Raw genomic sequence first — 13466 nt, forward strand, 5'->3', positions numbered from 1 at the left:
ACACACTTTGGGGTTAATTAACTAAAGGCAAATAGACTCTGCAAGAGCAATTGCTTCAGAGCTTAGTAAATTAAGTAAAACTTTACTTTGCAAAGAATACCCAATCACGTGCAAGGTAAATGAAAAAAAAAAAGAATTTTTGCTTGCACATAATTGGATGATGAAAGTCAGCAGAGCTTCTGCTCTTTTACTAAGCTCTGGAGCAACTGTTCTTGCAGAGTGCAACTGAACTTTTCCAAGTGCACAGCCTTTAGTCAATTAACCCCTTTATGTCCAAAGGGTGACGGCACTGCTCCTCCATAGATACAGTATGGTGATTGAAAAGTTCCCCTCTGAGGACAAGGAGTATGTTACTTGCAGAATCACAAGGTGAAAATAAATTAAAAAAGTGAAAAACAATTCAGAAACGACACCTAAGGATTCTTAAGTTACATTATATTACATATTTGTTCTTGACTTTAGATAAACATTAAAATGGTTCCGAAGGTAAAAAACCTTCGGTGTACATCCCCCCCAGACCCCCTTTATGCTTACCTGAGCCTAATCTCGATCCAACACTGTACCTGAGAACAGCGGCTTTCTCTGCTCTCTTTCTCCTCACTGGAAATTGAGGCAGCAGTGGGAGCCAAAATCTCCTGCTACTGTCGATCACAGGCAGTGTGGTGTGGGGGTAGGGTGGAGCTGGGACACCCTGTATGTCACAGAGAGCGGCTCAGGAAAGAGCCAGCATGAGTGGCCCCGCTGTAGCAAGAGTCAGGGGGTGGAGCCAGGAGCGCTGATGGGGGACATCAGAAGAAGAGGATCAGGGCATTAAACATGTTAGGCCTCGTACACACGGCCGAGTTTCTCGGCAAAAACCAGCAAGAAGCTTGCTGTTTTGTTTTTTTTGCCGAGGAAACCGGTCGTGTGTACACTTTTCGACGAGGAAACCGACGAGGATCTCGTCGGGCCAAAAAGAAAGCATGTCTTCTTTTTCCCCGACGGGAATGGGAAAATTTGGCGGCTTCACAAGGAACTCGACGAGCAAAATGATGTGTTTTGCCCGTCGAGTTTCTCGGCCGGGTGTACGAGGCCTTACACTTACCTGCTCTGTGCAATGTCCTTGCACAGAGCAGGTAAGTGTAACATGTTTAATATTTATATATTTAACATTGAGCTGCTTCTACAGGCAGGAGAAGAAAAAAAACGCAAAACTCCTGTACAAGACGAATTGTTTAAGCCCAGTTTGCATGGACCCTTAGTAAATCAGAGTAAGTTACCCTTGCTGTATTGTTTGAGATTGATGACCTAGTACGTGAATTGGTAACTTTTATAAATCAGGTGTGTATACTTTCTGTAAGATCATCTGGACCACAGGTGTCAAACACAAGGCCTGGGAGCCGAATCCGGCCCTCTGGGCCATTTGATGTGGCCCTCGCACCTCTTCTGCAGTTGCAGAAGAGCTCCAGCCCTCCTCCAGACCCTTACTTTCTGCTTTCAAACAATGCATCCAGCTTCTTCCCAGCAGCAGCATAAGGAAAGACGGGTGCACTGTGATGTAAGGGAGGGTGGGGGACTCAACTTCTGATGGTGGGGTGGCTCTTGACATCTAATGTAGGGGAGGGGATGCGCTGGACATCTAATCTTACAGATACAACCGGCCCTTTTGAGGGCAATCATAATGCTGATGCGGCCCACAATGAAAATGTGTTTGACACCCCTGATCTAGACTAATTCAATAATCAAAACACAAAAACATTGGGTTTTCGAGAAATGTTAGTTTCAAATTTCTATTGTTCATAGGTGAGAAGAATTGTTCTATAAAACTACTAAAAAGCGTCCTTGTGATATATGTACAAGACCAAAAGGTATCTCTTATACAATCACCATAAAGTTATATTAGAATTGTATTTCTCTGTATTTGTCAGCTCATTGTCAGTTTAGAAATGCTGTCTAAAACTATAAAAGTTAGTTAATAGGGTGGTTCATTTTTACAATGGCTCAGCAACATTCAACATCCAAGTGTCAACCAATCAAATGAAAATAAACCATGGTAATTATCTCTGAACATGTGCAAAATTGATGCATGAACATAAAATACATTAAAAACAACATTAAAAAAATTCTTGTCTTGTTTCTGTCTAGTCGCAGAAAAATTAAAAAAACAATTATATATTCAAAAATATTTGAAATCCCAAATAGAAGTTTTAAAGGTATTTTACAATATTTTACAGTTACAGAGTGCATAATAGAATAAACGTTTTAATGTGATTTTTTCAGACAGGAACATCTCAAATTGTATTTATAATTTTAAAGTAAGAATCTGGGTAGTAAAATGCTATAAACTGCTATATGCCGCTATAATTTAAAAAAAAAACATGGGCTCCAGGACAAAAATATTCCAAATGCTGTACAAGTTTTAATCTATATCAGGTGTATTGTACCATGTAATGGCCCGTACACATGATAAAAAAAAAAAACGTAGGAAAAACACCGCTTTTGAACCGATCGTATGATAATCTGATTGTTACTACACAAAGGTTCATCCGATATTATCTGATCGGACAAGCATGAAAATTTATCGTACGATTTTTAATCAATCAGTACAGTTGTCATTCGAAATACAATACAAATATACTACGAAAAATCAATCGTATGATAATCTGATCAATACTACACAGTTTTCGAGAGCCGTTCACGAAGGTTCATCCAATATCTGATCGGACAAGCACGAAAAATGTTCTCATACGATACCAGATCGTACGATTTTTATACAATCAGTACAGTTGTCATTCGAAAATACAATACAGATATACTACGAAAAATACTGCTTTTGAATCAATCGTATGATAATCTGATCAATACTACACAATTTTTGGGAGCCGATCACGAAGGTTCATCCAATATCTGATCGGACAAGCACGAAAATTGTTCTCATACAATACCAGATCGTACGATTTTTATATAATCAGTACAGTTGTCATTCGAAAATACAATACAGATATACTACGAAAAATACTGCTTTTGAATCAATCGTATGATAATCTGATCATTACTACACAGTTTTCGAGAGCCGATCACGAAGGTTCATCCAATATCTGATTAGACAAGTACGAACATTTTTCTCATACGATATCAGATCGTACGATTTTTATATAATCAGTACAGTCGTCATTTGAAAATACAATACAAATATACTACGAAAAATACTGCTTTTGAATCGATCGTATGATAATCTGATTATTACTACACAGTTTTCGAGAGCCAATCACGACGGTTCATCCAATATTGATCGATCGGACAAGCACGAAAAATGTTCTTATATGATACCAGATCGTACGATTTTTATTTAATCAGTACAGTTGCCATTTAAAATGCAATACAAATATACTACAATACATGACATCACTTCCCAAATTTTTATTCTGTCGTACGAGAATTTTTGTCACTTTAGTAAACTCTAGACATGTGCACACTGAAATATTTTGTTTCGGAATTTTGTTTTCGCAGAAAAATACATTTATTTAGTTATTCCTGAAATTCATTTTTATTTATTTTGTTTCGATAAAAAATGTATTCGTCCGAAAATCCCAATTAATTAAGGTCGAATCTGACATTGAAGGCTTATGGTGTCTGTCGAATGTTCTAAGAAGATTCGACGGAGCAGCTAAACTGTACGACTCCGCAATCGTACATTTCCGGTCGAATGTTCTGCCTACAAGCTATAGAAGAATTCTAATGTTGTATGACACTAGTAATAATTATATTTATTAATTATTATAACTAGTCAACCAACATTCAAATTCTTCTATAGCCTATGGGCCGAGCATTTGACCGGAAATGTACGACTGCGGCGTCGTACAGTTTAGCTGCTTGTCAAATCTTCTTAGAACTTTCGACAGACACCATAAGCCTTCAATGACAGATTCAACGTTTGTATGTTTTTCGCTGGTTCATCGAATCTTCGTCGTTCATGTTGAATGGTCTACCGCAACACTGTCTCTATAATGTCAAATCTTTTCTCTCTATGTCAAATCTTTTCTCTCTATGTCGAATCTTTTCTCTCTATGTAGAATAATCTTGGAATAATAGAGTTAAGGTTAGGCACATTCGACCACAGATTCGATAGATTGCTATTGTCAGCATCATGTCGAATCTTCTATCTATATCTATATCGAACTGTTGTAGCAACTAAGATAAAGCATTTTTTTATGTCGGATCTTTCAGATTTCGGATTCTGCACGTTCGTTTTTGTTTGTTAGAAGGATAATGAAAATACCCGAAATTCGGACGAAAATTAATTTGGACGAAAATGAATGCACATGTCTAGTAAACTTTTTATTTTCAAAATGAGATTAGCATAGAAAAAAAAAATGGATGATCATTTGTCTGATAATCTCATTGTGTATACCAGGCATAAGTCATTGTATTTGATTAGTATAGGGTCAATATTAGCAATAATGTAATTAGTAGCAATAATAATAAAAAAAATCCTATAGCACATAGGCAACAGAAAAAAAAAACCTCTTGCTGGTTAGTGTATGCAGAATATGTAAACGCACACTTACCTGTAGCTTATTAACAGATTACATGTACTGAAAGAGAAAAAAACTGTCAACTAGTCAGTCAAGCAGGAACGCAAAAAAAAAAGTTAATTAAAAAAAAGTTAACAGATACACTTCCTCTTCTGGCTTGTATCAGCTGTAAAAAACTTTAGCAGTTGGTGGTAGCAATTTCTAGGGTGTGACCTTGCTTTCAAATTCACACTTGTATGACTTCTTAGTGTGGCATAAAATGGGGCTTGGAATCATTACCAAATTAAAACAGTGTAAATAAATGGAAACAGCTTAAGTGACCCAAAGTGACACAGTCCAGACTCCCGAAAGGCTCCTACACGTGGGCACTAGCTGTAGAAGTGAGTCAGGAGTTTGTGTAGCTTTAAGTGTGTTCCATTCTCTCCTGAGGTGGGGAAATGGCAATGAATGGACCTGCAGTACCTTCTGCAGCCTAGGCTGTGTAGCAGATATTATTGTCATGTGAGGTAAAAACAGCAACATGAATAGCTTGTTAAGCAATGTGGATTTTTTTTTTTAATAACACCCAGTGTTAATTGACCATGTTGATCATATGTACAGGTCATAACCTTTGGGCCCATCACTCAAACTTATGCTGTCAGTAAAGGTTGGGCTGCGTTCATTCTCACTAGTTAATGCAATGCATTTATGTTAATTTGCATATCTGCAACCTGAACACATAGGTAAGAAAAAAATCATGCTTGCCAGCATGTGTAAAATGTAATATGTAATTATATTACTTCCTCTTTACAGCTAGTGCCATTAATTCAGGTGCAGCAAGGCATTTCAGTCTGTGAATGTGAAAACACATTCACAAAAGTTCACTTCTTTTACATACATGTACATTTTAGGGCGTGTGTTAATGTGTGCATTGTGAATGCACATCTGCAAGTCTGCAATGTGTCATTAAGTTACAGTGTTTTCTTTTTTTGCATCTTGTATGTAATTCTCCTAAGGCACAGCACATTGAGATGCGTTACAGCATAACGGAACACGCTGAACAAAAAAGTGCAAAATCTGGTGTAGCTGTGTATGGTAGCCAATAAGCTTCTAACTATAGCTTGTTAAAATAAAGTTGAACTATGGGCAAACTTGGTGGCAGAGCTTTTTTGCCGAGGAAAACGGTCGTGTGTATGTTTTTCATCGAGGAAACTGTCGAGGAACTCGACGAGAAAAAAAGAGAACAAGTTCTCTTTTTCCTCGACGGGAGTCTCAATTTCCTCGTCGTGTTCCTCCTCGTTTTGGTTTTCGACAAGAAACATGTTCGTGTGCATGCTCAGAATAAAGTATGAGACGGGAGCACACCTTCGGTAAAAGTAGCGTTTGTAATGGAGATAGCACATTTGTCACGCTGTAACAGTCCGAAAAGTGAAAATTGTCTCTTACCAAACTTTTACTTAACACGCAGAAACATGAGATTAGCAAAAGCAGCCCCAAGGGTTGTGCCAGTGGAATCGAACTTCCCCTGCCGTCGTATGTGTTGTACATCACCGCGTTTGAGAACGAGGAGATTTGGTCTTGACAGTGTGTACACAAAGAAAGCTTGTCAAGTTTCTCCACAAGCCTGACAAGGAACTTGTCGAGGAAAACGATGTTTCATTTACGACGAGTTCCTCGGTCATGTGTACGAGGCCTAAGGGAGTTTTTTTTCCATCTTTGTCCCATTGAGGAGATTTACCGTCACTTCCTGTCCCATAGCCAAAACGGGAAGTGAGATAATCTCTGCAAATCAAGGGAATTCCTTGGGGACCCCCAGGTCACCAGAACTAGAGTTCCCATTGCAAGACTTTCTCTCTATTACTTCTCTGGGGACAGTCCAAAATTAGAGGTTTCTTTTACTTTCACTTTCGATGATAATGATAAACAGGACAAATAGAGAGGGGGAATATCCCCAACCAGTGCACAGACTGTAATAAAACAGGTGTTCTAACCCCTTTCTACGCTATCCAAACCTAAAACAAGTTTTGCCTTTAGTTATATGTTAAACTTTGACAAAAAAAATGGAAGGCTGAGCAGGGATCTTCAAACTATGGCCCTCCAGCTGTTGCAGAACTACACATCCCATGAGGCATTGTAAAACTCTGACATTCACAGACATGACTAGGCATGATGGGAATTTTTGTTCCTGAACAACTGGAGGGCCATAGTTTGAGGGCCTCTGGGTTATTGATTAGAAATGCAGAGCTGCACCAGATTTTGCGCTCTCCAGTTTTAGTAACTCAACCCCTACTATCTTGTTCTTGTCCAATGGATTTTTGAGGTTGATGTTTACTAGATTTGCTAAAGTTTGAAGTGGGGTAAAGGGAAGGGAAGAGGACTGATGTTCAGTACAAACATCTAATTAAATCTAATAAAATTGATCAATTGTTTGATGTGAACATAGGTTCACATCATTTCACCTCACTCACACACTTTAGGAAATAAGCCTCATAGTAACTATTGTTGGAAATACATAGGTACATCAATCAGAATAGATACTAGACCTTAGTAAAAATATGTTCCAATGCAGGGGCGGACTGACAACTCATGGGGCCCCCGTGCAATAGGAAATTTTATGGGGCCCCCGGGCAACAGGAGATTATGGGCCCCCAGGCAATAGATTATGGGGCCACACAGTATACACACACACATACAGTATGCATACACAGTATACACACACAGTATACATACACACAGAATAAACATGCACACACTGAAAAGGTACTGGAGAGGCGGGGCAGCTATAATCTTGGGATTTTCAGACCAAAAGGATGTTGGTAAGGGACATTTCAGGGACAGATGTAAAAAATAAAAAAAACAGATTTTTACATACTGTCCCTGGTTTTACTGAGGCTGGTAACCCTGATGGGGCCCCATAGTGGCATGAGGCCCGAATGGTCAGTCCATCCCTGGTTCCATGTGTGATCATTGATGTATCTGTGTAAACTATTCTTCAGTATTGGCAGGAACATAGGTGTGCCATTAGGAAACCAGACACACAGGGGTTGATTTACTAAAGGCAAATAGCTTTACTAAAGTCAAAGTGCAGCTGCACTCTGCAAGAGCAGTTGCGTCAGAAGCCCATGATCCAATCATGTGCTAGCAAAAATGCTGTTTTTTTTAAATTTTCCTTTGCATGTTATTTGATATTCTTTGCAAAGGGAATCTTTACCTAATTTACTAAGCTCTGGGGCAACTACACTTGTAGAGTGCAATTGCACTTTGCAAAGGGCACAGTCTATTTTCCTTTAGTAAATCAACCCTACAAAGTCTATGGAACTGATTTATTAAAGAGAGCATTTTTTACACCAGATGCAAGATGCAATGCCACTTCCAATAGTCAGTCAGCATTGGAGTAATTTTTAAGACAGAACATTTATTAAAATCAATTATTAGAACAGGTATATATATATATATATATATATATATATATATATATATATATATATATATATATATATATATATATATATATATATATATATATATATATATATATATTTTATGTACACCCCTACATCTGTTGCTAACAGAGTGCAGTAGTTTAACAGGGTCTGATCATTCCCACTCATACCTCTGATGTCTCTGTAACTTTATTGAAAGTGACAGAGGGAGAACTGAGAAAACATCTGTATTACATCTGAATGAAATTCTCAAACAATTTGGGGATCTTTCATTTCTCACATGACATCACCTAGTCTGTGCTGCTCCTTGTGTTGCTCCATTTTTCTCCTCCTACTGGTCCAGTCATTATCATTTATGACCTACTACATTGTCTCATACAAACACACACTGGCATTCCACTAAACAGCTCTATTCTTTTTCTGCTTGCTCATGCTTTTGTTTTACTACTTAAATACAATATGCCAAATTTTATAGAAAGATAAAAAAAGCTTTTGTTGCTTATAACAACCCCTTAGGTATCTTTGTTTATGTTATAACCTACACTCCAAACTAACAGCTGGAATAATTTTTTTTTTTTGCTATAGGGAAATAAACAAGTATATTTTATATATTCTTTTTTTATTTATCTTATTATTTTTTATTTATACGTTTTAACAAAATAACTACATTTATCTCCTTTAACACAGCATTACCCTTTTTTTTGGGGGGGGGGGGGGTTGGATAGATTAGAAAATGGAAGATAACAACTAAATAAAAAATTTTATGTTAAAAAAATAAAAAATATATAAAATGGAAGATAACAACCCAATAAAAAATTGAATATTAAAAAAAGAAAAAAGAAATAAAATGGAAGATAACAACCCTGCCAAGTTTGGTATACTGTACCCCATTGGGCAGGTTTTACTTTCCTCCCTCTTATGGCTGATACACACAATATGATTATCAGATGAATGATTGTCCATTTTTTTTTTTGCATGCTAGTCTCATATGAAAAATGAAGAGATACTAAAGTTACAAACATTCTCGTACAACAGAATAAAATTGATTATTCTTGCTACTAATTACATTATTGCTATTATTGGCCCAATACTAATCAAATACAATGACTTATGCCTGGTACACACAAGGAGAATATCAGACAAATCATCATCTATTTTCTTTTTAATGCTTGTTTCATATTGAAAATAAAGTTTACTAAAGTGACGAAAATTCTTGTACGACAGAATAAAAATTCGGAAGTGATGCAATGTGTTGTAGTGTATTTGTACTGTATTTTTGAACGAGGACTGTACTGATTAAACGAAAATCGTTCGATCTGGTATCGTACGAGAAAAATGAGCTTGTCCATCGAATTATTTCACATGAATTGTCGTGATTGAGTCTCGATAATTGCTATATATTGACCCAATACTAATCAAATACAATGACTTATGCCTGGTACACACATGAGGGGAATATCAGACAAATCATCATCAATTTTTTTTTAATGTTTGTTTCATATTGAAAATAAAGTTTACTAAAGTGACGAAAATTCTCGTACCACAGAATAAAAATTTGTAAGTGATGCAATGTGTTGTAGTGTATTTGGACTGTATTTTTGAACGAGGACTGTACTGATTAAACGAAAATCGTACGATCTTGTATCGTACAAGAAAAATTAGCTTGTCCATCGAATAATTTCACATGAATTGTCGTGATTGGGTCTCGAAAATGTACTAATGATCAGATTATCGTACGATTGCTTCGAAAGCAGTGTTTTTCATACAATTTTCTGATCGTGTGTAAGGACCATTAGACAGTTGCCACCACAACAAGTGTCCCCGTTGGATGCTTTCCACTCTTTTCTTGTTCCAGGACAGCTCAGATTTATTTTATTTTTTTACATTTACCAATACAATTATGCCGCGTACACACGATCGGTCCATCCGATGAGAAAGGTCTGATGGACTGTTTTCATCGGTTAACCGATGAAGCTGACTGATGGTCAGTCGTGCCTACACACCATCGGTTAAAAAAACGATCGTATCAGAACGCGGTGACGTAAAACACAACGACGTGCTGAAAAAAACAAAGTTCAATGCTTCCAAGCATGCGCTGACTTGATTCTGAGCATGCCTGGATTTTTAACCGATGGACGTGCCTACAAACAATCGGTTTTGTTCTATCGGTTAGGTATTCATCGGTTAAATTTAAAACAAGATTGCTTTTTTTTAACCTATGGATAAATAACCGATGGGGTCCACACACGATCGGTTTGGTCTGATAAAAACGGTCCATCAGACTGTTCTCATCGGTTTGACCGATCGTGTGTACGCGGCATCAGTCTCAGAGATAATTGGTACCATGGTAAATTAGGAAGGTTAAATATTTTTTCCTAGGAATGCAGACAATAGTAAAACCATTTCCTACTTTATCCAATGAAAAAAAAGTTTTAGCTTTAGATACATTTTAAACATTTATAGCACCCAACCCCCTCAAAAACAAACACAAAAACTACTACACATTTTTAGGCCACATTATTCGGTGAATCAAGATGTAAGTACCATAGCGGAGAGATGGTGTTAGTTGAGGAATAGAAAACTAATACCTGTTAATGTAGCAAAATCAAAGGACAGAACAGCCAAAATAATTTTCTTCTGCCACCTATGGGTGTATTCCAGAAGTTCCAGACTAAGCACACTCACCCTGTGGGTTATATCCGTGTTTCACGGGATCCTGTATGATGACACTATCATGTCGGGCAGCCATGGTCAGCTCCAAATTATATATATTGTCCAAGTCCTTGGAAATTTCATCGATTCTGATTACTTATACCTTATAAAAAATAAAAAAAGACAGGAGAAGCCTTTTCCTGGTCAGACTGTCACATATATTCCAGAGAAAGTGACCGGGGATGTAAAAATATGATGCCTAGTACAGAAAGTAACAAGTATTTCTCAGCCTGGACTCTGTACTCTACTGAGCATTACTGACCTGTTGTAAACCATCCGTCCCATTTGGAGATGGGATGTAATGAGAGGGTTTGCTGGACTTCATTGGCTGCTTTAGATCACATGGTCTTTGTAAATGTGATAAGAGAACTCAGGTTGTAAAGTGACAGGAGAGTAGATAAGAAGTTCTAGTAGATAGAGACAAACAAATGATTAACTATGAAGCTGAAAGGTACAGGGAAGAGAGCTGGGTTATAAAGGTGCACATATCGTGTTCTGATTTTCTAGTTTTATTTACAAAACTCTAGTTTACTTTTTTATCACCTGAAAAATGTTCTTTCTTCATTTTTATGATACTCTGTTTGCTGTCTGACGTATAGGTGTCAAAAAATTCAAAATAAATACTTCTCAGTGATGATAATCTCTAACATCGATCTGAGGACATATGTTCAGTCATTTGAGAACCAGACCTTGCCAAAACTATGGATCCTATTTAAAGCTGAACTCTAGGCAAATAGTAAAATATACAGATTAAAGTGGAGTTCCTCAAGGATGAGTATAAAATTCATAGACATATCAAGCCTCGTACACACGACCGAGGAACTCGACGGGCGAAACACATAGTTTTCCTCGTCGAGTTCCTTGTTAGGCTGTCGAAGAACTCGACAAGGCAAGTTTCTCCATTCCCGTCGAGGAAAAAGAAGACATGCTTTCTTTTTGGCTCGACGGGATCCTCGACAGTTTCCGCGTCGAAAAATGTACACACGACCGGTTTCCTCTGCAAAAAAAAAATCCCAGCAAGTTTCTTGCTGTTTTTTTCCAAGAAACTCGGTCGTGTGTACGAGGCCTCACTCCTTGTGTCCATCACGATCAATCCACTTTACCAAAGGTAGTAATTCCTTTGGTAAAGTGGAAGTAATTCCTACAGTCCCCAGACTGCACCTCTGTGTGGGTAATCAACGTTTGAATTGTCTCCAAACACCAGCTTCCTCCATTCGCTTTTTAATAATCAATTTCACTTATATTTCCAGTGGAGTACCGCCCAAATTTTTTTTTTAGGTCAGCAGCTACAAATACTGCAGCTTACCTGTCCAGAGCACCCACAGTGTCCTCACCCAAAGCAGATCTGTCCCTCGGCTCTGGGTGCAGGCGCCGCCACCTTCGGTAAGGGAATCAGGCTTCACAGCCTGGTTCCCTACTGGGCATTCGTGAGTCTCAATGCGTGTCCTCACTGGTCCTTGCTGTCTTCTGGGACCTATGTGTCTCCCAGAAGACAGCAGGGGGATGGATGAGGCGCCGGACATGGCGTAGATCGCCGCGGAATCTGTGGGATCAATCGCCGGAAGTGGGAGCAAATACCTGTATTATATACGCTTATTGTTTTTTTACCAAAAATATGTATCAGAATACAAATTAGCTTAAATTGATGAAGAAATTCGATTTTGCATTTTTTTTATTGTGTATGTTTTTTAGCAGAAAATAAAAAATATTAAAGTTTTTCTCAAAATTGTCAAATCTTTTTCTGTTAAAGCTGCCGTCGTTTTACGTTGGTATTTTGAAGAGGAATACCTTTGTTATGGCAGCAGCTAGCTACCATAACCCCGGGAACCTCTTCAAGAGTGGGCAGTCCGCTTCAAGATAAAAGTGGTCTCTGCGGCGGATTCCCTACAAGATCACTTTTATCAGCATATGCATTTTAGTGTAAATGTGAGATCTGAGGTCTTTTTGACCCCAGATCTCATATTTAAGAGATCCTGTCATGCTAAAAATAAAAGGTAAAATAAATAAGAAGAAATAAGAAAAAACAAAGACATTTTTTAAACCTGTCCCGTCCCGCCGAGCTCACGTGCAGAAGCAAACGCATGCGTGAGTAGTGCCCGCATATGAAAACAGTGGTGGTATTGCTGTGACGTTAGAGCAAGGGCAATAATTCTAGCACTAGACTAACTCTGTAACTCAAAACATGCTACCTGTAGAATCTATGGAGATTTTTTAAGGGTAAAAGTTTGTCACAAAGTTGAAGCGCGACATGTTGTGTATTAATTTACTCAGTGTAACATCATCTTTCACAATATTAAAGAAAATTGGGCTAACTTTACTGTTGTTTTTTTTTATTAAAAATAGTGTAATAGCAAATACAGTGTGACAAAAAGTATTGCAATTATTCTCTAGGGCAGACCTGGGCAAACTACGGCCCACGGGCCGTATACGGCCCGGCGGACCTTTTAATCCGGCCCACCCCCGCCGCCGAAACCGCCGCCGCTGCCGCGTTAATCACCGCGGCGGGGAACATTAGACAGCGTTCGTTTGAACAGCTGTTTTCCCCGCCGCGCATAGACACTCCCCCTTGGACGGATCTGTCCAATCGCGAGCAAGGGGGAGTCACATAGACACTCCCCCTTGCTCGCGATTGGACAGATCCGTCCAAGGGGGAGTGTCTATGGCATAGACACTCGCCCTTGGACGGATCTGTCCAATCGCGAGCAAGGGGGAGTCACATAGACACTCCCCCTTGCTCGCGATTGGACAGATCCGTCCAAGGGGGAGTGTCTATGCGCAGCGGGGAAAACAGCTGTTCAAACGAACGCTGTCTAATGTT

The 13466-nt window shown here is 38.5% G+C and overlaps 1 protein-coding gene across 1 annotated transcript in view; it reads right to left on the reverse strand.

The window, feature by feature from the left end:
• NR5A2 (nuclear receptor subfamily 5 group A member 2) overlaps nt 1–10929 on the reverse strand; it is a 163560-nt gene extending 152631 nt beyond the window's left edge. The window contains exon 1 of the mRNA XM_040359862.1: nt 10622–10929. Within this exon, the coding sequence (XP_040215796.1) occupies nt 10622–10685 (64 nt within the window). The 5' untranslated portion in view covers nt 10686–10929. The remainder of the gene's footprint in view (nt 1–10621) is intronic.
• Between the last annotated feature and the right edge of the window lie 2537 nt (nt 10930–13466).

Source organism: Rana temporaria, chromosome 7, assembly GCF_905171775.1.
Source record: "Rana temporaria chromosome 7, aRanTem1.1, whole genome shotgun sequence".
NCBI classification, from domain to species: Eukaryota; Metazoa; Chordata; class Amphibia; order Anura; family Ranidae; genus Rana; species Rana temporaria.